Here is a 27,794-nt window from a genome sequence, read left to right as displayed (position 1 = left end):
CAACTGGGTTAGGACATTTGTAGGGGCCAGTTTTGAATTGCAGTCTCCCGTAGGTGTTCTTTGAGAGTGTTTTTGAAGGTGGGTAGTGATTCACATTCCTTTACAGCTTTGGGTAGGGCGTTCCACATTGTTGTGGCATAATTGCAACACACACACTGTTCCAAAAATGATATTCCCACTGCTAAATTAATGACCATAGGCATTTTTTATAGCTTTTTCAGGAACATGGCATGTCTTTTTTTATCATGCATATCCTGTTACCTATATTTTTTGCATTTTGCACAATCAATGCGGGCGTGACCACCTGCATTTCACTGTATGTGACAAATAAACCTCTTGATTCTTCTTGAGTTGTCGTATTAATATGTAGCCTACAGTGATGAAGGTATAAAGACACTGGCAATACATTGATTGATTGCTAACTTTAACAGATGGGTACAATACAGTATTGTGCAATACACAATTGTTAAGGGGATGCAGACCAGAGAAGGACTTCTTCCCCCATTTTCAATTCATCATAACATTTATGTATGAATTGTAAGATGCTACTACTACATAAACTGAATTTATACTGAATTTGTCTTACACTTAATGCAGGGATGTTCACAGCATTTCACTTTCAACCAGGTATCTGATTAATTTAATGTAGCAACTAGTTCACCCAGTCCTTGTTGGACTGATAAGTGGTTGCCTAGTGGAGATTTAGGATTCACTGACTGTAGACTGTAAGAAAAAAAGCTGCAAGAAAACTAAATGTCTGGCATCTATGGTTTCCAAATACTGTCAAATTACAGTAAAATCAAATGCATTTACAGATTACAACCTTTATTTAATGGTTAATATTTTGATAAAAGGTAATTTACTGTATTTTTATAGCATTTACACGCTACACAGTAGGAAAACAAAATAATACCGGTTTTGACCAGCAGATGGCAGTGACGAGGCAGCTCCATTGGGAGGGGGTGGGGCCGGGTGGGAGGGGGCGGGCTGATGGGGCGGGGCCAGGAGAAGGGGCGGGGCTAAAACCTGCACGTTTTTTCAAATCCCAATGTTGACAGCTATGGTTCCATGTACTGCATATTTTATACTGAGGAAGAAAAACGGAGCAGGATTGGTAAATGGGAGTGGGATTCTATAAAAGTTTGGGACGGGATTGGGATCAATCCTCTGTGGGAGTGGGAGGGAGTGGGATTTTTTCAAAACTCTCACTTGGGATTGGGATGGGATTATTGCTGTGGGAGTGGGAAGGAGCGGGAGTCAAAATCCACTCACATGTCAGCCTCAATAAGCTTAGCTTCCCTCTACTCCTTTCTTGAACATGTCAACAAACTAACTACCGGTACATTGCTCTTGACTTTTTGCTTAATTTCTTTTTCATTATGATTGTTATGTATGACAGAGCTTGATATTGTGATTTGTTTGGAGGAATATGGAGAATACATGTTCAAAAATAAACCTTTTCATTCATTCATAGTAGGTAGGTAGTAATATAGGCAAGGACGATTATTTAGTGGCAAAGTGCATGACTGTAAAAGACAGTACATCTTTGTCTTTGTCAGGGTGGACCAGAATGAAGTGACTAGTGTGACCGCGGTCGGAGAGACCCAAGACAGGAGTCAGAACCGGACCGCCGGTAAACCGAGCCAGTCCAGACCCGCAGCCCACCGGGACAGCGCCACCGCCATGTTCTCTGTGCCCGAGACGATTAGGTCATCGATCAACACTGCTACACACAGCGTGGGCTCACAGAGGAAGAAGTCAGAGTCGCGACCAGAAGGTGCATGAACGGAGGGACTGATGAATGAATTTATTAGGCCTGATTGCGGGGGCGACAGTGGCAGTCATCTGGTATTCGAGAGGTTCCCAGTTCGATTCCCCGCTCCTCCCGGGCAGCGTGTCGAAGTGTCCTTGAGCAAGACACTTAACCTCTAATTGCTCCCGATGAGCAGGTTGGCTCCTTGCATGGTCGCCTCTGCCGTCGGCGTGTGAATGTGAGGAACAAGAATTGTAAAGCACTTTGTATAAAAGCACTATATAAATGCACCATTTACCATTTAAAAGCTGCTTTTTTAAAGTGATTGCTTTTGTCACGTCAGGTGGAGGGAATGGTGCCAGCTGCCAATCACCCCTCCCTAAAACGGGTGGTAGTGTGAAGGCGTCGCCACAGAAACAAAGGTCCTCAGCACAAGGTTCCCCACAGGATTCCCCACAGAAGCAGGCCACTCTTACCACCTTCTTCCAGCCAGTCACCAAAAAAAGGTAAATATCTGTTCGCAGGGGTTAACCCTTTACTGAGCTGTGTCATCTTAGAACAGACACAGAATCACCACTAACCATCCATGCATGGAGAGAATTCTGCGGCAAAAAATATGAATGTCCTTCTGTTCCCCCCTTCTCCCCCTTTCCTCCTTTATCTGTCTCTCCCTCTCTGTTTCTGTCTCCCTGGTTCCTCCTCTCATTGTTCTGTTTCCTCCACTCCTCTCTCTGTTTCTGTCTCCCTGGTTCCTCCTCTCATTGTTCTGTTTCCTCCACTCCTCCTCTCTCTGTCTCCCTTGTTCCTCCTCTCATTGTTCTGTTTCCTCTCCTCTCTGTTTCTGTCTCCCCTCTCTGTTTCTCTCTCCCCTCTCTGTTCCTGTCTCCCTGGTTCCTCCTCTCATTGTTCCGTTTCCTCCACTCCTTCTCTCTGTCTCCCCTCTCTGTTTCTGTCTCCCTGGTTCCTCCTCTCTTTTTTCTGTTCCCCCTTCTCCCCCTCTGTCTCTCCCTCTCTGTTTCGGTCTCCCTGGTTCCTCCTCATTTTTTGGTTTTCTCCACTCCTGCTCCTCTCCTCTCTGTCTCCCCTCTCTGTTTCTGTCTCCCCTCTCTGTTTCTCTCTCCCCTCTCTGTTTCTGTCCCCCTGGTTCCTCCTCTCATCTTTCTGTTTCCTCCTCTCTCTGTCTCCCCCTCTCTGTTCCCGTCTCCCAGGCCTCGGGAGGAAGAGTCTTGCGCTGTTCAGTCGGAGCCGAAGAAGAGTGCGTCCACAGCCGGGACCCAGAATCAGCGCGGGTCAGAAGACATGTTCCTGGCACAGTCTGAGGCTCGGGCAGACAGGGTCTCCCACCCCGCCCAGCAGGGGCCACAGAGCACAAAGAGGAAGAAGGAGGAGGAGATGGAGGAGATGGAGGCCATCATGTCTCAGGCGATGGATGACTCGGATGAACACCCCCAGAAGCCGTCATTAGTGGAACACAGCTCAACCAATGGAAAACGGCCTTTGGATGCTGTGGAACCTTCGTCTGGCAGTAAGAGGCTGCGGATTAACCCAGAAGAGCACGGTAGAGCCAATCAGAGGCCAGGTCTGGACCTAGAGGAGCCCTCTGCAGCCAATAGAAACCAGAGCCTAGATGTGGTGGAACGTGCCTCCTCCGCAAAGAGACAGCCGTTGCCTCCTGCAGAACACAGGGCAGCCAATCAGAGGTCCAGCACAGGTCCAAATGAGGGGTCCTCAGTCAATCAGCACTCGCAGGCTGTTAAAGATGAGGAGGTGTCTTTCGTTGTGGTGAGACCCGTGACAGGATGTTTTTTTTTACCATCATCTCAATTATTAATAATAATAATAATCTTTATTTGCACCTTTCATACAAGAATTGCAGCCCAGCGTGCTTTACAGCAGTGATGTAGACACAAAATAGACATAGGCATAACATTTACATAAAATTGGCATAATTATAGACTGGCATAAAATGAGCAGAGAATTGATATTAAAACCTCCCAGAATATATATATATTTTTTTTACTTTCTCTTTTCCCCCTCCTTTTTCCGTTTTTCTCCCATCCCAATGTTAGTCGTTATGCCAATTCCCAATCCCCTACCTGGTCGTTGCGTGCTCTGCCCCCTACGTCGGTCTGGGAGAGTGGGAGACTATCGCATGCTTCCTCCGACATCATGTGTAGGCCAATCCCCACTTCTTTTCACCTGGCAGCGCGGACACTCACTGGGGGAGTGTAACGTGTGGAAGGATCACACTACCTCTCCCAGATCCTTCCCTTGCTGTGCAGGTGCCCCGACCGAACTGTAGGAGTCGCTGTTTACAACGACCAGGACCCACCCTCGCCGGCTTCCCACCCGCTGACACTGCCAATTGTGTCAGTATGGATGGTCGACCAAGCCGGAGGCACCACAGCTCGATTCGATCCCACTGTCTCTGTGGTGGTAGACAGCCGATTAGTCCGCTGCGGCTACCCGCCCCCCCCCCCCCCCCCCCCCCAGAATTTGTTTTAATAGATTTATGTCAATAAAATCTATGAAATAATGTTTTTCAAATATATATATTTTTTGGATTGTAATAGATTTCTGTCATTAGAATCTATAAAATTAAATATATTGTAATAGATTTCTTATTGACTTGATGATAGATTTCTGACATTATAATATCTATAAAAGCCTATTAGCCGGTTTCTGACTAAATAAAAGTGATGCTATGTGACATGTCTTTCGCATCCTGCGTCTTTGTGTTGCTGTAGCCGTCGGAACCACCCAGTGGAGATGTTGAGACTCCTCTCAAACCCACCACGGTCAAACAGGAGGCCCCAGTAAGTCCTGCGGGAAATTAATCTTTCTGGATTATTATCGGCTGTTATTTCAACATTCATTAAAGGAACACGCCAACATTTTGGAAATTAGCTTACTGTCTTCTCCAGAGAGAGACAAGAAGATAGATACCAGTTTCCCCTCTGTGTTCAGTAGAAAGCTATCTGGCTGCACGTTAGCCTAGCTTGGCACAATGAATGGAAGTGACAATAAACTACACAGTAATACACATTGGCCGTATTACGGGAGGGAAACTGAAGGGTGGGGATCGGAGCGTTGTGGACAGCGACTCCTACAGGTCTGTTGGTGCGCCTGCGCAGTAGAATCAAGAAGAGACGGGGGCGGGGCCCCTCCAAAGCCCAGACCCCCCGACGCTGAGAGATCGAGCTGCGCAGGTGAAAAGATGCGACGGCTGTTACCTCGAGTATCAGAGGGGACTCGTGCTATGTATGACTTAGTCCACATTGCAGCCGGCTTGTGGGAGGCAAGAAACAACGTTCGAAGACGGGAGGGTTGAATTGGACGATATGAAAATTGGGATGGGAGAAAAATAGAAAATGGGAGAAAAAGTGGATAAAAAAAAATTCACTTAGACCCTTTTTAACACTACACCATATTTTATCTATTTATTACTAAAATATGTGCACTACATTTATACCTAATTCTGGCATTTATTTAGCATTTTGTACTTTAGTTTTGTATATTGTATATTTTGTACAGTGTTTGTGCTTCATACAGTAAAAAAAAAAAAAAAAAAGTTAAAAGAACAATCTCAGGGGGCTCATACAGAACCAAGCATTTTACTGTAATGTACAGTACATGTACCTTATATGTGACAAATAAAGCAAAACTTCTAAACTTCCAAAATGTTTCTTCCTCCACCAGGTATACATCTCCTTCCCCTAACGTGTGGTGCTGTTGTGTTTGCAGGTGTCAGAGACGAGGGAGGACCTGCCTAAACGACTGATATTAGTGGAGTTCAAATCTCTCACCGTGTCGGCGCCCGTCCAGGCCAAACCGCGGCAGGTGCAGTCGGCCAACGGCTACACAATGAACTTCAACGCTTCCGCAAGGTCTGTCCCGAGTCCCGACGTGCCGCGCGGGGAGACAATGCACCGCTTATGAGTCCGGGTTTTGCTTTCGTATTTGCATGCTCTCCTCTTGTTTACGTTAAAGAGCCTTATGCAAACGGCCTTGGGGACGGAGGTTTGAGCAGGGGAATAAAGTGCGTGCCAGTCTCCTGGCACTCTGAAATGCTCTGTACAAGTCTACCTGGTCGTTTTAATGTCTTGTGCTGCACGCTTGTATCCGAAAGGAATTTCTATGATATTTATTTTGCTCATCGTGCCCATTTGGTCGGTTTGTAAGTCTGAGGTTCAAATAAGCAAAGTTCTTATATTTAGTTTTTTGTATGTATGTGTGCCCATGTGTTTTTGTTTAAGCATACCTAACATCTATTTATACCTTTTTTTTATGTTCATATTCACCCTTTGTGTGTGCGTGTGTGCGTGTGTGAGACAGGTGCTAGTGCCTGGTGCAGAGGGTTTACCCAACATCATCGGGGGGTCTGACCTGCTGGCTCACAACAGGGGCAAGAACTCAGAGCTGGACGAGTGGCTGAAAGATGTGACTGAGGTACTTAATTCAGAGAGAGAAAGAGAGGGAGAGAGGAGAGAGAGATAGAGATGCCGATGTACTTAATTCAGAGAGAGAGAGAGAGAGAGAGAATGGCTGAAAGATGTAATTGAGGTACTTAATTCAGAGAGAGAGGGAGATAGAGAGAAGAGAGAGAGAGAATGGCTGAAAGATGTAACTGAGGTACTTAATTCAGAGAGATAGAGGAGAGAGATAGAGAGGAGAGAGAGAATGGCTGAAAGATGTAACTGAGGTACTTAATTCAGAGAGAGAGGGAGATAGAGAGAAGAGAGAGAGAGAATGGCTGAAAGATGTAACTGAGGTACTTAATTCAGAGAGATAGAGGAGAGAGATAGAGAGGAGAGAGAGAATGGCTGAAAGATGTAACTGAGGTACTTAATTCAGAGAGAGAGGGAGATAGAGAGAAGAGAGAGAGAATGGCTGAAAGATGTAACTGAGGTACTTAATTCAGAGAGATAGAGGAGAGAGATAGAGAGGAGAGAATGGCTGAAAGATGTAACTGAGGTACTTAATTCAGAGAGAGAGATACAGGAGAGCGATAAAGAAAGAGAGAGAAAGAAAGATGTTGCTGAGGTACTTAAATTCGGAGAGAGAGATAGAGGAGAGAGAGAGAGATGCCGATGTACTTAATTCAGAGAGAGAGAGAATGGCTGAAAGATGTAACTGAGGTACTTAATTCAGAGAGAGAGATAGAGGAGAGAGAGAATGGCTGAAAGATGTAACTGAGGTACTTAATTCAGAGAGAGAGATAGAGGAGAGAGAGAATGGCTGAAAGATGTAACTGAGGTACTTAATTCAGAGAGAGAGATAGAGGAGAGAGATAAAGAAAGAGAGAGATGCCGATGTACTTAATTCAGAGAGAGAGAGAGAGAGATAGAGAGGAGAGAGAGAGAGAGAGAGAAAGAGAGCTTGAGAAGTGACTAATCTCAGAAGAGTCTGTGTCTGTTACAGGAGGACCGTCAGAACAAGCGTGATGAGAGTCTGGGAGACGATCTCTTCAGGTGAGGAACTGGATTGGGTTTTCATATATCACTTTGTTTGTTTTTTATCAAATGGACTTATGTGGTAACCCTGTTGTCCCCCAGATTTCATCATAGCCCATATTAATTTGAATTCGTTTTTTATCCGCTATACAAGAGTTGGGGGGGGGGGGGGGGACCTACCCCATCTGTGATTACCGGAGCCTATCTATCCAGTTTCCGCCCCTAATGATCAGTGAGGGTTATGACCATTGATTTTTAAGGGAGTAGTTGGAACCATTTCAGCTCGTTGTCAATTTATCCAATCGGAGCTCGGCAGTTCCTGCGTCACCGCTGTGAGTGGTTGCCAGGGTAACGGCAGTGATGTAAGCTGGCGCTGAGGTTGCTGTGTTTTCTCTGGCTAAGCAGAAAAGGGGGAGAGAGGTGTGTGTGTGTGTTTGCATGTGTGTGTTTGTGGGCGTGCGTGTGTGTCAAGGCTAAGCTGTTTGATCATGGAGTCATGATGCTTAGCCAGTCATGCGTAGCCAGAGAACAGACTCGGCTACTAAGAAAACAATCCTTCATTGTTTTGGGGGGTGGGGGGGGGGGTCGGACTGAACAAGGCTTCCAGACGTGGTTTATTAGAAGGATGTTTGGTTAAAGCTGTTCAAACAAACTGTCCGCTTTTACAGCACTTAATTTTTGGCTGTTTTTTAATGTTTGTTTAGAATGCCACTAAGGACATTTAGGAATGACCCATCAGGAATGTTAAAAGGATAGGCCTAAGTGTCCCGACATGGACATTGCCATTAACCAACCTTGTGTGTGTGTGTGTGCGCGCGTGTGTAGGTACAATCCCACCAAACCAACGAAGAGAAGATGAAGTACCTGCATCTCTTAGGTTCTGCAGAGGGAGTTTATTTTCGCACAGGACGTTTGACAAACGGCATAATGCAACATATGCAATGGATTCTTTTTCAGAACTCCCTTTCTAGTTCATCAATTATGTTCATCCTTGAGTTAACTGTTGTTGCTGGCAATATGTTTGCAGAAATGTTTTCATATCCACACCAATTGCCTTGTTTCACTATGCTATTGTTATGTAAACTAAACGTCTTGTGGAGGGGGTTAGCTAGTCAACGAGATTTTTGATAACCTTTCGCTTCTGTATTGTTTGGTGTCAAGTCAAGTCAAGAGTTTTATTTGTCACGGCATACAAGTATACAATGAAATGCGCGTGGTATATTAAAAAGGCAGGTTTTACATGATGTATATCAACTTGTTTATTGTTTTCGACGACTGGTATTTACCCCCCCCCCCCCTTCATATGTTAAGTTTAAACATGTTAATAATGTTTTAATTAAGCTGACAGCAAGCAATGTCAATAAAAGAAAGTGTTTCACATTCAAAAATGTTTTTTTCAAAAGGTTTTATTCATTCATAATAAAAAATACAGTGTACAAAACATTAGAAACCCATTTCAATTGTACAAGAGAGTGGAGTCAAACTACATGCACAAAGCAGCTATCCCTCTGTTTTGAACAGAAGACCATAGGGGCTCCCTGGTTTTAGGTACACAAAGAACAAGACCATAGGGGCTCCCTGATTTTATCTACACCCAGGAACGGGACCATTGGAGCTCCCTAGTTTTAGGTACACCAGGAACGGGACCATTGGAGCTTCCTGATTTTATCTACACCAGGAACAAGAAGACCATAGGGGCTCCCTGGTTTTAGTTACACCAGGAACAAGAAGACCATAGGGGCTCCCTGGTTTTATCCACACCAGGAACGAGACCATAGGGGCTCCCTGGTTTTAGGTACACCAGGAACAAGTCAACCTGGGAGGAGAAGAGGGGTACAAAACATTTTCTTAAATGATCTCTGATCCATTTAAAAAATAAAACAACCCATAAGGCACTTGCACAGATCTCAGACCCCGGTGATGGGTGATCACCGTGCCAAATAAAACGTCACCCAGCCCGTCAGAGGCTCGACATCAACCCTGTCCGTTCAGATCCACAGCAAGTGCCGAGTAGGAGTTGAGACTTGACTTCGAAGTCAGCGTTCAATTTGCACAGATGAGGGTCCTTCCAAAATGAGCTATGCACACGAGTGGCATTGAAAAGAGTTATGCGTATAGACCACACATTGTTTGCAAACGTCTGTATCGATAGAATGAAAATATGAATACCGGTAGATCCATACAGTTAGACCTCACAACTTTGTCAACAGTTCACACACTTTCTCAACAGTTCACTTCACACACTTTCAACAGTTCACACCCTTTCTCAACAGTTCACACACTTTCTCAACAGTTCACACACGTTCAACAGTTCACACACTTTCTCAACGGTTCACACCTTTTCAACAATTAACACTTTCTCCACAGTTCACACCTTTTCAACAGTTCACACTTTCTCCACAGTTCACACCTTTTCAACAGTTCACACACTTCCTCGACAGTTCACACACTTTCAACAGTTCACACACTCAACAGTTAACACTTTCAGAAGTTCACACACTCAACAGTTCACACACTTTCTCAGAAGTTCACACACTTTCTCAGAAGTTCACACACTTTCTCAACAGTTCACACACTTTCAACAGTTCACACACTTTTTCAACAGTTCACACACTTACTCAACAGTTCACACACCTCAGCAGTTCACACACGTTCTCAACAGTTATTTGGCACCTGGGCCTGGCACTACATCATTGACACAGGTGTATATGAGGTGTATAGTGGCTTCAGTGATGCTGTATGAAAAACGTCACACAACTATACAGACTTGGGTTCAGAGCAACTGGCATAGGTTCTGTCCACAATCACGACAATATGAATGCGCTGTGAGGTTGTGTGATTTTGAATTCAAATGTACTTTTGTCAAGGCAGGTTTAATCTTACTAGTACACTATACTATGGGTGTACAGTACAGTAGTTATGGTATATTTGGCATTTATCTTCAAAGTCTGAGGGGTTGTTTTGGGGGCCAAATCTTATGCCAGGACATCTGAATCCAAACTGACAAACGTAATGTAATTTTCCGTCCTTTAATAATACATTCAGGTCTGCAAGTGGAGGTGTTTGCATAGGAAGCCTTTCAGTGGCACTGTAACCATAGGACCAGGCCATAATCTACTCATTACACATCTGTCTACCTATAATATGGCTAGGCCAACTACCTACAATAGCAGCTAAGGTAGAACCATCTGAGAGGAGAAACGGAAAAGGGTGTGGTTTTAGGCTCAGAATAATCCGGAACACTTTACAAGGTTTAACGATGAACTTTGTCCATTGTATCTTCTTGTATCAGTCACTCTGTTGCCACTTTCGTGTTGCCTAATGTTCAGATGGTTGTAGTTTGAGGCCATTATGTTGTGTTTATCAACGTCCGTGGCTAGTGTGACGTCACAAATTACTTCCGTGTCCACTAGCATGTTTAGTCTAATGCGCCCAATGTAAACAGCAATGGCTACAGCCCAGGAACCGGTCACCCTTTTTACTGTGACATCCTACTTCGCTGACTTCTCAAAGTCTGTGAAAAAGGGTCTCAACTCGTATAACAAAAAAAAATAATAATAATAATAATAATAAAGACTGTAGTAAGAGACTGTTTTGTTGACATATTGCTGCAACATGGGACACATCACTGCACCATAGCACTGCCTTTGAATATCCCATCTGGAAGCAACAGGACACGGAAGTGGCGTTTTGGAATATGATGACATAGCGCCTAGCCATTCTTATAGACCTGTTCGCTGTTTACAAACATACCGTGTTCGAGCCAATCAACAATACCAGCTGAGTCACGTGACTCACTACCTGCGCGAGCTGCTGCGCTAAAAAAAATACAATGGGGCTCTATGGAGAAACCATGACACTCCCATGACTAAAAGTTGTTTCAAACTAAAATGGCTGGATGTCATTTTGCCAGATCAGCATAGCTGTGAGTGTGAGTCTTTCACCTTTTACATATCTAGCTTTGGCATGGATTGATTGTTTAGATCGCTAGCATAGCTAACAAATGCAAATACATTGTAGTCTGCCCCGTTGTTCTGACCAGGATTACGTTCCTTTTGCCCACTTGATGCGCGCGCACACTGAGGGCGGGATCCACTAAGAATGGATTGCGCTGTGGGAATTGCACCCTTAACTGCGCTGGGTTTGCATGCGGATTCTGCTCTGTCTTTGCGAGCAGTCTGCACTCCTGACAGCGCTGTTCGCAGATATCAGGAAGTGAAAAATAAATCAGAAATTAGGCATAAAGCCAATGCACATGGCAGGCGAGCGACGTGTGTGTGTGTGTGTGTCTGTGAGAGAGAGAGAGAAACTGGTTGTTTCATTCTGTTCATAACAATGGAAGCGATTAAATTCTGTCGGTCGCCTCGCTTAAAAAGTCGGTTGCCTGGCAAAAATCGCCCGCCGTGTGCGTTGGACTATAGACACAAAATACAAATTAAGCAAGCTCTATACATTACGAAGTAAACGAAATACAATACAAAATGAGCGTAATACTAATGGTAAAAAATACGTTATGCACATAACGTATTTTATTCCGTTCATTTCGTATTGTATTTAGTTTAATTCGTAATGTGGAGCTTGCTTAATTTGTATTTTCATGACACATTGCGTCCTGTGTTTTTGTCACTATCTTTCGTGGTGCGTCGCGTTGACTGGTCGGTGCAATTGGGGCGGGCCGCTGTGGATACAGAGCAGATTCCGACGAGGCTCATTTGCATAGAAAGGGGACATGTTCCGCCCATATTACCTCATTTAAATACGTGCCAATTGCACCGGATGCAATGCTGACGGAACGCATGCGCCACCTCATTTCACCCGTTGCGCGTCCTCTGTGGATACCAAACAGAGTTTCAAAGCGATGTGCACCGGCTTTCCGTCGGAAAAAAACACGCAAACCCTTTGTGGATCCCGCTCTGAGTCGTATACAGCGAATACAGCGAACAGGTCTATATGTATAGTGGCCATGAGATTGTCGCTGATGAAAGGCTCGGGAGTGAAGAAACATCGATGGAGGTGTTGAGAATTAGACGAGTGGCTTCTTGTGACGATTCCATCTCCTGTGTGCTAAACGTGAAAACTTGATTTTATAAGTGTGAGAAGAGCAGTAGATATCAAGTAGACTTGGACTGTATTGAAAGACACATGGTGAACAAATAATAATAAAAAAGCCCTGAAGAAAATAAGGTCAGTGTAATGAGGAGGTTACAGATATGACTGTAAAAAAGAAACATTGGCACACTGCAGCTTGGACTCGTGGGGACTTCTAATGAAGTCAGACAAGACAGACAAAACGCTGTCTTGTTTTCTTTTATGACTAATGAGCCTGCATCCATTCACATTGTCTTCTCTCAGAAATGGTAAGAAAGCTTCAGTTTAGATAAGAAAACACTGCATACACAATGAAAAGATTTTAAAAACCATTCTGCTTTCCCCTTCACCTTTTACATCTGCTGGTAACGGCTCTTGTAACTGGGTGTCTTTACAGCCGACACAGTTCTTGCAGCAGATATGAACCCTTTGTCTCCCTCCTCTCGTCAAATGAACTCGCTCCCTCCGTTTGTGATGAGCTTGCCTTTCTTCTTCAGCCTCTTCTGCAGACAGGAAGCGATGCCCAAGGCCCCGCCCTTTAAAAAGCGAACAAAGTTGTCCCCCACCAGGGGACCCATGGCGAACAGACCCGGCTCCTTCACGCACTCGAAGGTGTAGGGGTCGATGTCGATGGGGTTCTGCTTGCAGGAGATGGGCTTCGTCGGATCCAGGCCCAGGTACTGGCCCTGTCCCTTCAGGAAGAACAGGTTGGGGTGCGTCCCGATCAGCACCAGGGCCATGGAGATCTTGAAGGCCCTGAGGGAGTGGTTCCCCTGCAGGACACACTTCATGTCGGACTGGAAGGACATCACGCAGTGCTCGGGGAGGCTGGTGTAGGCGGGGAACGGGCTTGGACCGCCGTTGGCGGCCATGTTAGCTGTGGCGTGTTGGGGCTTTGAGCACATCTTGCCGCAGACGGAGGAAGCGACCGCCTGGGGTCCGTTAGCAGCCATGTTGGTGCCGACGTGGGTCTGGGAGCGCATCATGTGGTAGACTTTGTGGTATTCTGGATACAGCGTCTTGGGCAGTTGTTTAAAGATGAGGTCTGGGTCGTCTATGTTTTTGCGGAAGACGTGCAGAACGGGAATATTGCTGTTGCACGCGCACAGAACCGCATCTGCGGCACTTAATCCTGCGCCCACGATCAGAACCGGGTCGGAGTTTGCACCCAGCTTCCCCTGGCTCACGGCCACTCCCAGATCAGAGATGCTGTGGAACACGAACGGCAGCTCCTCCCCCTCCACCCCTAGCCGAGCTGGTGAGTCGGACGCGCCGGTGGCCAGAACTACGTTCTCGGCGAACAGACAGAAAGGGACGTGGGTGTCCCCCTGCACCACCTGCTGGTACCCTCTTACTTCCCAGAGAGCCCCCCCTCCTCCTCCTCCTCCTCCACCTCCACCGTCCACACAGTCCACACCGTTTCCACCGTAATCCCCCTTCCCTTCCTCCCCCACTCCTCCTCCGCCCCCCCCCTCCCTGTTCCCGTTCTCCAAAGTGTCCTCTCCGTGGCCCCGGCAGAGTCTCTGGACGGAGGTCACGTAGGTGTTGTGGACAAAGTTCTTCTGCAGACCCATCAGCTTCACGTAGTTGCGGTAGTAGGATGAGATCTCCTCGGGGGTGGCCCTGTCGTTGGTCACGCTCCTGCGGAGGAGAAGAGAAGGACGTCAGAAACTCACCTCTTGTCCCCCGGAGGAGTTTTCTCTATAGCTGTGGCCTCAGTTGTAAAACCGAAAGAAATTTGTTTTAAACCGCAATTTTTTAACAGTCTTTTTTTTTTTTTTTTTTTTTTTTTTTTTACAAGCACAAAATTCAAAAGAAATCTATGAATTCGATTTTACGATTGTGGGTTATGTTGCATAGTGAAATTACTGTAGCCGTTCTGAATTCCCCCCCGGAGGCTATGGACGTAGAGAGAATTCTTCCGCAACCGGAGAGAGGGGGAATCTTGTCTTTTTCAACCCTTCTATCCCTTCGTTATCTGTCAATACCTGCGTTTCCCATTCGTCAGGTCCCGGTAGTTAATCCCAGGAAGCTCCATCCAGATACCAAGACTAATTGTCAGCATGGAGCCTTCCATTGCCTGAGGAGGAGGAGAAGAAGAAGAAGAAGAAGAAGAAGAAGAAGAAGAAGAAGAAGAAGAAGAAGAAGAAGAAGAAGAAGAAGAAGAAGAAGAAGAAGAAGAAGAAGAAGAAGAAGAAGAAGAAGAAGAAGAAGAAGAAGAAGAAGAAGAAGAAGAAGAAGAAGAAGAAGAAGGAAGAAGGAAGAAGGAAGAAGAAGAAGAAGAAGAAGAAGAAGAAGAAGAAGAAGAAGAAGAAGAAGAAGAAGAAGAAGAAGAAGAAGAAGAAGAAGAAGAAGTGGCAAAGCCAGGTGATTTTAAAGAAGGTATAATCACCAATGGACAACATCAGAGTGATGGCGGTGTGAGCTGTGGCTGTGAAGGGGGGCAGTGAGAACAGAAGGGTAAAAGAACAGGAGTAACTGCCCTAGAGACGGTGTAGTGGTGGTTAAGAACCCTGCCTCTGGAACCACCTGCACCCCAATCACACCACGACCAACTCTCCCCCGTCTCCTCCTACTCTGTCTCCCCTACTCTGTCTCCTCCTCTAGACGTCACGCTGTCTCGATAGAGAGTGAAAAAAATACCAAGGAGTCGATTCACCCACTTGGAAAGAATGACTAGGAGTAACTTACATGCCAGGCGCCCCCCGGTGTCGCCCTCCCCAGGACCACGTGTGGGATGTGGTGCTGCTTGTCCCGTCTCCACTGCAGGACAGGGGGGAACTCATAGCCGAAGTCGGCGTTGGGGTGCATCAGGGTGTCGAACAGCACGGCCACGGGGTTCCCGGACCGCCCCTCCAGACCCTCACTCAGGTACTCCAGGTCCTGCAGGGAGAGGCATCTGAGTGACTGTGTGTGTGTGTGTGTGTGTGTGTGTGTGTGTGTGTGTGTGTGTGTGTGTGTGTGTGTGTGTGTGTGTGTGTGTGTGTGTGTGTGTGTGTGTGTGTGTGTGTGTGTGTGTGTGTGTGTGTGTGTCTGTGTGTGTCTGTGTGTGTGTGTGTGTGTGTCTTCGTGCACACCTGGTGTGTTTATCTGCTCAGTGACAGGTAGGTGCTTTACATCACTTGAGTTTAAGAACAAACAAAAGGGGCAGTTCTAATCACATTTATGTCGGCTCAGGTCTGTTGTGAAACTGTGCCATTGAGAATGTGTAGTGTGTGTTTTGTGTGTAATGCGACAGTGCCATTGCGTGCCCCGCCACCCTGATCACTCCTCCCGAGTTTATGAGTGTTTACTTTGTGATACAGTATGGTGCTTGGTCTCTTGCAGTTTATGAGTGAGTATGAGAGTGTGTGTTTGTTTGTTTGTATGTTTGTGTGTGTGTGTGTGTGTGTGTGTGTGTGTGTTTACTTGCTCAGTAATGGGTAGGTGCTTGGTCTCTTGCAGTGTGTGTGTGTGTGTGTGTGTGTGTGTGTGTGTGTGTGTGTGTGTGTGTGTGTGTGTGTGTGTGTGTGTGTGTGTGTGTGTGTGTGTGTGTGTGTGTGTGTGTGTGTGTGTGTGTGTGTGTGTGTGTGTGTGTGTGTGTGTGTGTGTGTGTGTGTGTGTGTGTGTGTGTGTGTGTGTGTGTGTGCGTGCGTGCGTGTGTGTTTACCTGTTCAGTAATGGGTAGGCACTTGGTCTCTGGCAGTTTATGAGTGAGTATGAGAGTGTGTGTGTGTGTGTGCACGTGCGCCCGTATTTGTGTGTACAGTGTGTGTGTGTGTGTGCATGCGTGTGTTTACCTGTTCAGTAATGGGGAGGTGCTTGGTCTCTTGCAGCTTGCGGTACAGTATTGGGTTGGGGTGCACAGTGCCTGTGTCTAGGTAGGGTTTATATCCACTCAGCAGGTATGACAGGCAGATTCCTGATGGCCCGTTGCCTACAGAGGAATAGTAGTATAAGGGGAATTCTACATTAACATTACATGAAGGCGGTCAGGTGGCGTAGCGGAGATTGTGCTCGTCACCAATGCAAGAGGCTGCGGTCTCGACTCCCGGAGAGTCAGCATTGCCTTGGCTTGAGCTGATCGCTATACTAACTCGTTTGGCTGAGTTAGGGGGAGGGAAGCCGTGGGTGGGTCCTGGGCGTTGTGGACAGCGACCCCTACAGTTCGGTCGGGGCGCCTGCACAGCGAGGGTAGGATCTGGACTGGAGAAAGGTAGTGTGACCTTCCACATGTTACACTCTCCCGGTGAGAATCTGCGCTGCCAGGCTGGCTGCCGGCTGGCTGCACATGTGTCGGAGGAAAGCATGTGACAGTCTCCGGCCTCCCGGACCAACAGTAGGGGGGGGGTGCGCAACAACCAGGAAGGGGGTTGGGAATTGGCATAAGGACTAACAGTGGGATGGGAGAAAAATCGGAAAAAGGAGGGGGGAAAAGATAATATAAAAAAAAATCCCTCTGAAGAAAAAGATACGGTCATGAAAGTACTATAAACGAAGTATTGCACAAGACACTATTTTATCATTTTTGTTGTATTTGGATGGGATTAGGATGGAAGAGAGTTCTGAATGTCTGTATTTACGACAACCACATAGGCTGACAGGGTAAATGGTTTGAATGGAGAGAAAAGGCCATTCCCATTGTATATTGCTGAATTGGATTCACCTCAAATGGGCTGCCATAGAATGTTTGATGATGTTGTCACGGAAACCGGTGTTCAGAACAGCTTATACGTTCCACTGACCGCCGTGTTGATAATTCTAAATCTCTTGAGTCACGTGCGCCGTCGACAAATGGAACTGGGCTGATCGCCACAACTCCACTATCAAATTCTACGGAAGCCCTCTCAGCCAATCAATAAAGGAGATGACTATATGATAAGCAATCGACCTATCTCAAAACCCGCCCTCTTTCCTTGATCCTCCTCTGTCCGAGGGAAGCGACAGTTGTGATTGGGAGGATCGAAGAAAAGAGGCCGGGTTTGAGATAGCTCAATTGAAGGAAAGACCCTTTTCCATGCATTCGAGTTCTGTGGTTAAGAGTTTTTATAGGTCAGAATGAGACCCACCTATGATGACCACAGGCAGGGTGAGTGGCTGGTCTTGGGGCAGAGTGGTCTCTTCCAGAAGAGGCATGGCTGCAGCCAGGGCCAGAGCCGGCACTGAGGGAGAGAGAAAGGTGGAGATGATTCAGAGTAAGGACCGTTACATTTCTAAACTAAGAGCAAAGGCACGGCCATGCTTTGTCCTCTTTTTTGTAGAGCTTCCCCACTTCTGGGGACCGATCAGACGAGGCAGGTTCAAACCGGCCAGCTCTCTTTGTGTCTGCGGGTTCACTGTTGTTGTTTTTACGGTAGTGTGGATCCTACTGCCGTCTACCCATCAGCTGACAACCTCTATTCATCCTGTTATTGTGCTGCTCTCTCCCACACACAGCCGCGGCCCACCCCCCCTGTCTAGGCTCCGAGTCGTGCATGCACCCCGCCGCCACAACACGCGGCGCCCCCCGCCTTTCTCTCTCTCCGCTGTCCCGCCACATCCACACGCCCCCTTCCGCGCCGCCCAACGCGGCCCGCGGGGCTATAGGCTAGCCACGTTAACTCCGCTGCCGCCTCCCCCAAACAAAAGGGGCAGTTCTAATCACATTTATGTCGGCTCAGGTCTGTTGTGAAACTGTGCCATTGAGAATGTGTAGTGTGTGTTTGTGTGTTATGCGACAGTGCCATTGTGTGCCCCGCCGGGCGCCAAATCCCCCCTGATCACTCCTCCCGAGCGAAGCCTAATCCCGCCGGCACTGTTGATGTCCTTACTGCCCCTTTTCACGGGCGGCAGAATGGGAATGTGGTCCTGGCATTGCTGACGGACCAGACTGTCACCCCTCCCTCTCGCTCGTACCCACCCACCCACCCACCCCACACACACACACACACCCACATTCCCGCGCAAACACCCCCCCCCCCCCCCCCCGCCTGCATCAGTGACCCGCCACCCACCTGCCCCATTGCCGCCCCCCAACCCAAACACGGTCCCCGCCGGCCTAAACCCTGCAACCCAAACACTCCCTTCACGGCCCTTCACACCAGAGTTCCATGTCTCTCTCTCTACTCCCAACACATACTCCCAACGCCTCATTCCCCCCCCCCCCCCCTCATCAGCCTCCCCCTCCTCTTGTCTGCCCTGTAAAGCCGGCTGGTTTTCATTGGGCATCGCGCTGTTTACCCTTTTCAGTGAAAGCGCTGGGTATCCACACATCGCCTGCCCCCCTGTTTTGGATGATATCGTGCCCCGCGGTTGGCAGGTCTGAACTGGCATTTCCACGCCACTGCTCTATTTAAGTCAGTGAACTTATATTGAGAGATAAAGACGAGGAGTATCCTAATATGTATATAGGACCAACGAGAGATGTGAAAAACCAAAGATCATTTTTTTCACTATTTCCTGCGCTTTTATTATGTAATCCCTGCAGGTAACCTGAATGGGGGTGTGGGTGTGATTCTTGTTCCACACCCTGAGCTTTTGGGCCTGTGTCATTCCACTCCAAGCACCGGTGTCACTAGGTAGACCTGTTTACAGTAGGGTACAAGTGAGAATGATAGTAAAAGGAATAAATGAGAGACAAGAGGAAGTAAAAAATAGGCATTTCTTGGCATTAAATATGCATCTGTTGCTAACTTGCTTCACATCATAATAGGTTTAATGTAAATTGGTTTCATGTGAATCATGGAAATGTTGATATGTTACTGTTGTGTGTGAGGCCAACACTGAAATGCTGTTCATTCTAATCAATCTCATCATCTGAAACTGATGCAAAATTATTTTCAATTTGGAAAACGAAACGACATTACTCCAGCCTACCGGTACTCTGTGTTTGGGTTATTGTACTGTTTATCTGCCTATGTAGCAGACAGTGTGCGTGCGTGTTTGTTGCGTGTGAGAGAACGCGCAACCCTACTTTCTAGAATAATAGCCAGCCCAGCCAACCACCGTGCACTACAACACGTTAGTTACATTCCTTTGGGGAAACATAAATATAAGAATACAATTTGCTGTTATTATTATTAGTATTATTATTTTTACATTTCAATGTCTCAATGATAGTAGATAACTTTAATAGTTGAATGACTTTACTAATTGAATAACTTGAATCATTTAGGCGTATTGAACTTTTCAATTGTTTGTCTGAAAACATGATTGCATTTTGATATAGGGGCTTTTTTTCTTGAGAATTGATAGGGAAGGCCTTCAAATACAGCCTCTAGACTAGAGCAATATCTCAATGTATAGGCTTATATTGCGGTATAGCAGCCTGAGTGTCTATTTTAAAAATGAAGCTGTGTTTCTACTCAGGTAGGTCGCGTGTAGCCAATATATCAATTAACTCGAGGAGGAAATAAAATTATATAACCACCTGCTTTACAGTCCATGCTATAGCGTTTTTGGACCCCTAGCTATTTTCCCCCACTTCTCTCCTCACTCAAAGATATATTGATTGATTGATTGAAAACTTTATTAACATTGCAGAATGGGTACAGTACAGTACAGCTCAATACATACAATTGTTAAGGGGATGCAGACCAGAGAAAGACTTTCGTATTGTTTACATCAGGGTCCCCCATTTTCAATTCATCATAACATATATGACACACACGAAATACAGATAGACAGTACTGCTACATCTATACATTTATGACATACCAGATATAAACTGTCTGAGGAGACTGAGGAGGCATGATGCCCATCCAAGACACAATAAGGAGCACATGCGAGCGGCGGCTATGTCATCATCCTTGCAGCATAATTTAGGTCAAACACACTCACAGCCATCCGCGCTATCATCCCCACAGAGCAGCAGCATCTCTCAGCAACCTGGTCACTTACCGCGGTGTGGTTATCTTTCTATCTCCCAATGTGCTCCACTTATTACGGCCGACGGCCGCGTTTCTAACGGTATATATAGGCTAGACAGACGGCCGGTGGGAGGACCTATCGCGCTAAAGTCATCGTGCATGAGAGAGACCAGACCAATACCCCCCGCCCCCCCCCTCTCTCTCTCTCTTTCGAACCCTGCGGTACACAAACAAACCTGCGGTATACTCACATCTGAAAATGAAATGTCGTCTAATTTATACAGCCAGGTATTCTCTTGTGTTTTTCTGGAAGAGAAAGAAACCTCGGGTTGCTGGCTGCGTTTGAGCGCACACATCATGCGCATCTCGCGGTGAACATAAGCGCAGAGGAGTCGCTGGTTTGAGCCCCGGCTGCTCGCAGCATCTTATTGCACTGTGTGCGGCCAAGGCGGCCAAGGCGGCGCACCACGCAGAGCGCTCCTCGATGTCCTTATCCTTCTCTTTCTCAGGCTGCTTTGGCCACAGCAGCGCAATATGCTTTTTTAGGTCGAGGTAAATCTGCTTTGGATTGGGTTTGGCTATGTAGATAGATAGATAGTCATCCACTTCAACAGCTTTGTACAGTTGTACAGTGTCCCTCACCCACGACCCACCCCTCCTACCCAACCCCCCCCCCCCCACTCCTACCCAACCCCCCCCCCCCCCCCACCCACCCAACCACCTCCAATGTACAGTCCCCCCCCACCCCCACCTACCCAATCCAATGTAGTTTCTACATCTAATGTATATACTCTTTTCTTTCTGGACTCTTTTTGTATCACAAACAGTACTGTAATTGCAAATCTGGTATGTCATAAATGTATAGATGTAGCAGTACTGTCTATCTGTATGTCATGTATGTCACATATGTTACGATGAATTGAAAATGGGGGACCCTGATGTAAACAAGACGAAAGTCTTTCTCTGGTCTGCATCCCCTTAACAATTGTATGTATTGAGCTGTACTGTACTGTACCCATTCTACAATCTGTTAATAAAGTTTTCAATCAATCAATCAATCAATCAGCTTCATACATTTACTATTCAAGATGCTGGATGTATAGCCGTGTGTGTGTGTGTGTGTGTGTGTGTGCGTGTGTGTGTGTGTGCGTGGGTGTGTGTGTGTGTGTGTGTGTGTGTGTGTGTGTGTGTGTGTGTGTGTGTGTGTGATTGACTGACTGACTGACTGACTGACTGACTGACTGACTGACTGACTGACTGACTGACTGACTGACTGACTGACTGACTGACTGACTGACTGACTGACTGACTGACTGACTGACTGACTGACTGACTGACTGACTGACTGACTGACTGGTTGACTGACAGAGAGAGAGCAAGGTAAAGGTGCTATAGATACAAATGTTGACTAATGTTAAATACAGACAAACACAAAGAGATTACATAAAAAGAGATAGATATCAGCTTCTGTAAGAATTACGTTTTTTAATTAACTAACTATCTATCATGTGTTCATGTCTGACTGTTTTCTCATGACTGAACCTAGAGCTCTGAGTGCTCACTTTCACACTTGTGTGTCTTCAGATTATTAGAATGCCTGAAACTCCTCCCACACATTGCAATAACCGATTGAAGTGTCTCCCACACTGTTCACAGTGGTAGGGCTTCTCTCAAGTGTGGGTCAGCTGGAACAGAAAACAAGGAGGGGTTAGGCTGCTAGGACTAGGAGCAGAAAACAAGGAGGGGTCAGACTGCTAGGAGCAGAAAACAAGGAGGGGTCAGACTGCTAGGAGCAGAAAACAAGGAGGGGTCAGACTGCTAGGAGCAGAAAACAAGGAGGGGTCAGACTGCAAGGAGCAGAAGACTATGGACTTCATTTTAAAATGTTTGGGGGGATCATTCCATTTGGGTTGTGGGGAGTGCTTAAAGGGGACCAGCATTATAAATTGCTTTTTTCGGTGTTTAGCATGGTTCAATGGGTCTGTGTCTCTAATTACCATATTGACTCATCAGTCTAGTCTCGAGTTCACGAGATCCTCCCTCACTCAACTAAACTGTTCTGATTTGACCGTTTTGCTGACGTTACAGTTTTTCTCAGTCGCTTTGCTGCATTTCTCACATCACTATTTACATTTGCACAACAGTTAGTGCATTTCTCAAAACAATTAGTACAAACTGCAAAACCTAGTTGATAACCTGCAAAAGCGTGTCACTTGCTCAAAATGGATAGTTCCTTCTTCAAAAGCAAGTATTGATGCAATGAAAGTGTCAGTGTCATCAAAATGAAAAGTCCTGACACCATTGTTTATGAACAAGATAGTCAAATGGCTTTGCCATGTTTTCGTTATGACAGATCACTCTAAGTGTTTTCCAATGCAAAAAAGTCAGATCTTGGTGACACTACCTGAAAATGCTCAAGACAGCACTAAACACTATTTGCACAGCCATTTGACATCTACAGTTACACATTACTGTACACACTGTACACATTGTAATATTCCCTCCTTGTTGGTCTGGGACATCAATGGTTGCTCTCTGTCCAATGTGATTTCTTCCACGCCTTCTACCTTTTGCCAGATTGAAACCTGCCTCATCAACGTATAATGTGTGCAGCGGTTCCCTGGTACACGCTTTATCCCAGAAGAGAGAGAGAGAGAGAAAAACTATAAACTTTTCCTGTGTAACATAATGCATTTTGGACAACATATTGTACAGTATGAACTGTCATGTAAGTGTACTGCATGGCACTACACAAAGTAACCAGTTTACAGCACTGAACATTAGAGTATGCATAGAACACAGTAAATGTTTTACTTGTACATACTGGTGGCGGATCTCCTTCACTCTGTCGCTGTTCCGGTCAAATGGCACATTGTACTACAATTGTTTCATGCGCATTTAATTTCCCCTGAGCACTCTGTCAATTGTAGCGATTGAAACAGATTCAATATTCCCAAAGATATTGTCATCCTCTATAACAGCGCTTTGTATCTCTCTCAACCTTATGGCATTGTTTGCAATCACCATTGCACAAATGGCTTCCTCTTGTTGCGGAGTAAAAAGGGGCCCTCTTCTACCTCTGCAAGGTTGTCTTGCAATCCTATGTGGTTCAGAGTAAAATTACAGTAATGTACAGCAAACATGAGATATACTGCTTTACAGTAACCCATATTACTGTAGTGTACAATAACAGTGCTTCCCACTTGTAAAATGCTGCAGTACAGTACCATACTGTAAATATGGCAAATCTTTACTGTAACACTACTTTACACTACAATACAGTAAATATGTGCTGCAGTAAAGCTGTCTAAATGTAAAATGTAAAAAGTGACAAGTTCTTGTCCCACTGCAAGCTTCATGTATGACACAATGGCAGTAGTGCAGTGCAGATTGTTTAGTGCTGAATTACTGTCCAGTATACACACCTGTAAACCTACCCACGTTGTATTGTTTTGTTTTGTTTTTTGTTTATTGTTTTGTTGTTTATATTCTGTTTATATCTGTGTTCAGGCTCCCTCCAAAAGCTTTAAATAGCTTCTTGGGAGACCTGGCACATGCACACAATTTGCGTCATTGTTATATCACATGAGGATACTTACATGTAATGTATCGTGTGTGTGTGTGAATAAATTCATTAATTAATTCATTCATTAATTCATTCATTCTCTCGATTCGGGAGCAGCTGTAGCGCCGCGGCACAGTGTGTATGTGTGCTCTGTCGCGAGGGTCTATCTCAGGGGTCAGCAACCTTTTTGACATGGAGTGCCTGTTTGAAATATAGTTGTAACTAGTGTGCCTCAACAATATTCCATGCATCGTAAATATTTTTTCTCATAATCAGGTCTTTTTAATGATAATTTTTACATTATTACATCATTATTGTTATTGTTATTATTAACAATATTATTATGATGGTTGTATCAACCCTAAATCTGAGTTGGGGGAGGGGGGGGGGATGCAATGCAGACAAACAGCTGCATACAGTGCGACCATTTCACTCACATTTGCCCATCCATTTTTGGACACATCACACACCATCGGTGTGTGTAGTTGTGTACTGTACGTGTGCTGTCATAGCTCCACCTACAGGCCTATTGGAGAACACCAGGAGAACACCAGGATGTGAATGGAGGGTGAATTGGAGGTATATCGTGTAAATAAGTTTTGATTGATCGCAAGACTACACTGTAAAAAAATAAATAATAATAAGTTACCAGAACTTAAAAATATTAAGTTCAGTTACTGTGCATTAAGGTTTTCAGTTTTCAATCCATAATAAGTTAACAGAAAAATAAGTACACAACCACATTATTTCAACCTAATAAAACGATGTTTATTGTCATTGTTTTAAGAACACAAGTTGACTTGGTAATACTCACATTTTGAGTAAAAAAAATGGCTTTTAACATGTGCAATGTTCAATGAAATAGAAAAATAAATAATAAAATTTGTTGATTAATCCCACTGGTCACAATGGTGACCGTAATAATGTTTTTGTTATAAGGCTCTGCAAATGTTACTGAATGATGTAGCAATGTATTTCCAGCTAAATTGAAATAATAAACAAATAAAGGGTCTCAATTAAATATGTGGTAGTAAAAAGAACCTGTGGGAGGATTTCAACAAGATACATGCGACAACAGTGCAAAATATTTCACTATAATATTTCAAAAAATAAATAAAAAATTATTATTTTTATTTTTATTTATTTTTTGCTGCCCCCTGTGCCTATGAAAATGCCCCCGCGTGCCTATGCAGGCACGCGTGCCTAGGGTTGCCTACCCCTGGTTCTATCTGATTCTCTCTCTCTCTCGCTCGCTCTGTCAAACCCCGTTTGGTGCGTTTCATAATAACTTCAGCTGTAGCGCCGCGGCACAGTGTGTATGTGTGCTCTGTCGCAAGGGTCTATCTGATTCTCTCTCTCTCTCGCTCGCTCTGTCAAACCCTGCTTGGTGCGCTACAACCACAGAGCCAATCGGATCACTGTCCGCTTACCCAGCGCCACACGACGTCAGCATGCGCCTCAAATCAGAATGACCTAATTAAATCTAGCAGGAAATGGTCTGAGCTGAATGAGAGCAATCCGCCAATATGGTATTTAGACACAAAAACACATTGATACTAACTCCTATTACTATAATACAATGCTAGAGACTCAAAAAAGACATTTATAATGCATGTCACCTTTAAGTCTGTGAGGTCATTGTAATAGACCAGAGAATTGGAAACCATGTATTCATATATTTGTTAAATGATTAATCCCTGTATGTGTGCTACTCTTCTCCGCTTGGGCCTCAGGAAATAAAACAATGGGTTAATTCAATATCTGTTGTGGACTACCAACTCATTTGGGGGGAAAGCCTATTTCACCATTCTTCTCTCCATTCAGCAAACTGTGTATACGATAACTAACCTAATATGTTTACTTAAGTTATGTCAGGGGCATTGAGAACATAATAACTAACATACATAGCAAGTGAGAAAATGAAGAACAACTGTATTTCAGCAAATGTACTTCATTCAAACACCCTCTCTGAATGAACACTCTCCATCTCTCTCACACTCTCTCCCTCTCTCACACACTCTCCCTCTCTCTCTCACACACACTCTCTCCCTCTCACACACACTCTCTCCCTCTCACACACTGCCCCTCTCTCTCCCTCTCTCTCTCTCTCTCTCTCTCTCTCTCTCTCTCTCTCTCTCTCTCTCTCTCTCACACACATGCACAACGTGTAACAGGCAAAGGATAATACAGTTCAAACAAATAAATAAGTGTCTCTTTCTCTGTCTGTCAGATTATCTCTCTCCCCCCCCCACTGTGTCTCTCCCTCTCCATCTCTATCCTCTCTTTCTCTCTCTCTCTCCTTCCCTTTCTCTCTCCCTCTCTCTTCCCCCTCTCTCCCCCTCACTCTGTCTCTCTCACAGACACACACACACACACACTAGTTTTGCGCTAAAATATTTTTATTGTTTGCAGGTAATTTGCGGCCGGGTTAGTTAAAATAAAAATTTAATTAGCATAATATCCCCGATATCCTGCATCAAATCCCAACTCTTTACAGAGGGATCTTCTTCCAATCAAATAAAGTCTAATCCGACAGCAGTAACGGCATAATGATGTACCCAAGTACCACAGGTTGAGAACCACTGATCTAGTCTGTTCGTTACTAAATGTTTAGAAGAATTATAGCATTAATGTTATTGTAAACACACAAACTGGCAGCTGATGATAAAAAGTACTCACCTCATCTAATGTAACCTCGTTCCCAGTTTTATCTCATCCGTGAGAAAATGCCATGTTGCTAATTTTGCCTGTTGAAGAAAAACGATGGTTACACAACGTTCCTCGGTTGTGTAAAATATATAGAAATCTATCTATCATCAACTCATGTTAATTAACGGTAACATTACTTGGTAAATCATTTGACAAGTAAGACGGATAACTGCTCAAATTGTAGTAATGTATCGACTTATCTAGCTAACGTTAACTCACTTATCAAAACTGAAGTCAAATGACTCATTTTCTCAAGTGCGCGAGACCACTTACGATTTTGGGCGCCAAACATACTGTACACGCCCACCTGTCAGTCATAAGTTGCATTGGGCATACGAAGGGGCTCTATGGAGAATTGATTGATTGATTGAAAACTTTATTAACAGATTGCAGAATGGGTACAATACAGTACAGCTCAATACAGACAATTGTTAAAGAGATCCGTCGCTACCTTCACCACAACTTGTTCTACTGGGCTGGAGTGTGATTTCTCTATCCTTTATTTATCCAGGAAGGTCCCATTGAGATACAAGATCTCTTCTTCCAGGGAGTCCTGACCGATTTGATTTGAAATCTTTATTTAGAACATGTAAATACAGACAATATAAAATCAAAACAAATCATTGATCAGAAATTAAATGGAAAAAAATTAACAAAAACAAAACATACTGTAACTCAATTTACATGTTTGAAAAGGAGTATAAGACTTTTATTTTATACACTTATTTAACCTTACCCCTTTTCAACTACTCAAATGTGTACTAATTTAAAACCTTACAAAACAAATATATATATGCAAAACAAAAATTATATAATTATGTAAAACATGAAAGAAATAAAATTAAAATGTAAACACCTGTGAATGTCAAATCCCTTCCTCGTGAAAATAATTTCCTTATAATTCAGTTTGAATTGTCTCATATCTGGACATTGCTTTAGCACCACATTCAGACTGTTCCACAGTTTCACTCCACATGGTAGTGCGTACACTAAGAACTTTTAAATTGAGTTCTCCCCTGGAGAACTCCCACCCCCCACCCCTCCTAATTCATTATTATATTTTATATTATTATATTTTATATGACTATATTGTATTTGTACTGTGAAGCTATGCACTACCCCCCCCCCCATGCTGCTTTGACACCCGAATTTCCCCAAGGGGATCAATAAAGGATTATCTTATCTTAATGTACAGTTCCCTCCCCCTCGTATGTATATAATAATAATAATAATAATACATTCGATTTATAGTGCACTATATATTTGGAAACCAAATCTCAGAGTGCTACAGAGTAAAAACAGACTTTAAAAACATAGGCAATTAGGCGGCTGGGTGGCGCAGCGGGAGGGAAGCCGGTGGGGTGGTATTCTGGTCGTTGTAAACAGCGACTCCTACAGGT

At 44.8% G+C, this 27,794-nt stretch overlaps 2 protein-coding genes across 2 annotated transcripts in view; one reads left to right on the top strand and one right to left on the bottom strand.

Moving 5' to 3' along the window:
* nbn (nibrin) overlaps positions 1 to 8,585 on the top strand; it is a 43,751-nt gene extending 35,166 nt beyond the window's left edge. The window contains 9 exon segments of the mRNA XM_084335832.1: positions 1,560 to 1,777; positions 2,097 to 2,259; positions 2,962 to 3,535; positions 4,501 to 4,569; positions 5,498 to 5,630; positions 5,633 to 5,640; positions 6,089 to 6,202; positions 7,175 to 7,224; positions 8,032 to 8,585. Of these exon segments, the coding sequence (XP_084191958.1) occupies positions 1,560 to 1,777; positions 2,097 to 2,259; positions 2,962 to 3,535; positions 4,501 to 4,569; positions 5,498 to 5,630; positions 5,633 to 5,640; positions 6,089 to 6,202; positions 7,175 to 7,224; positions 8,032 to 8,065 (1,363 nt within the window). The 3' untranslated portion in view covers positions 8,066 to 8,585.
* A 4,155-nt stretch (positions 8,586 to 12,740) lies between these two features.
* Positions 12,741 to 17,430, bottom strand: osgin2 (oxidative stress induced growth inhibitor family member 2; the record flags this gene model as incomplete). The annotated part of the gene is made up of 5 exons (XM_084336043.1): positions 17,343 to 17,430; positions 16,074 to 16,210; positions 14,986 to 15,177; positions 14,283 to 14,374; positions 12,741 to 13,935 (listed from the first exon to the last, which is right to left on the bottom strand). Exons 1-5 carry the CDS (start codon positions 17,407 to 17,409, stop codon positions 12,741 to 12,743), a joined length of 1,683 nt encoding a protein of 560 aa, XP_084192169.1. The 5' UTR covers positions 17,410 to 17,430.
* Positions 17,431 to 27,794: the final 10,364 nt, after the last annotated feature.

This window comes from Notolepis coatsorum, assembly GCF_963971535.1.
Source record: "Notolepis coatsorum genome assembly, chromosome: 19".
NCBI lineage: Eukaryota > Metazoa > Chordata > Actinopteri > Aulopiformes > Paralepididae > Notolepis > Notolepis coatsorum.
The sequence above is the reverse complement of the archived record's forward strand: the minus strand, read 5'-3'. Positions and strand labels throughout refer to the sequence as shown.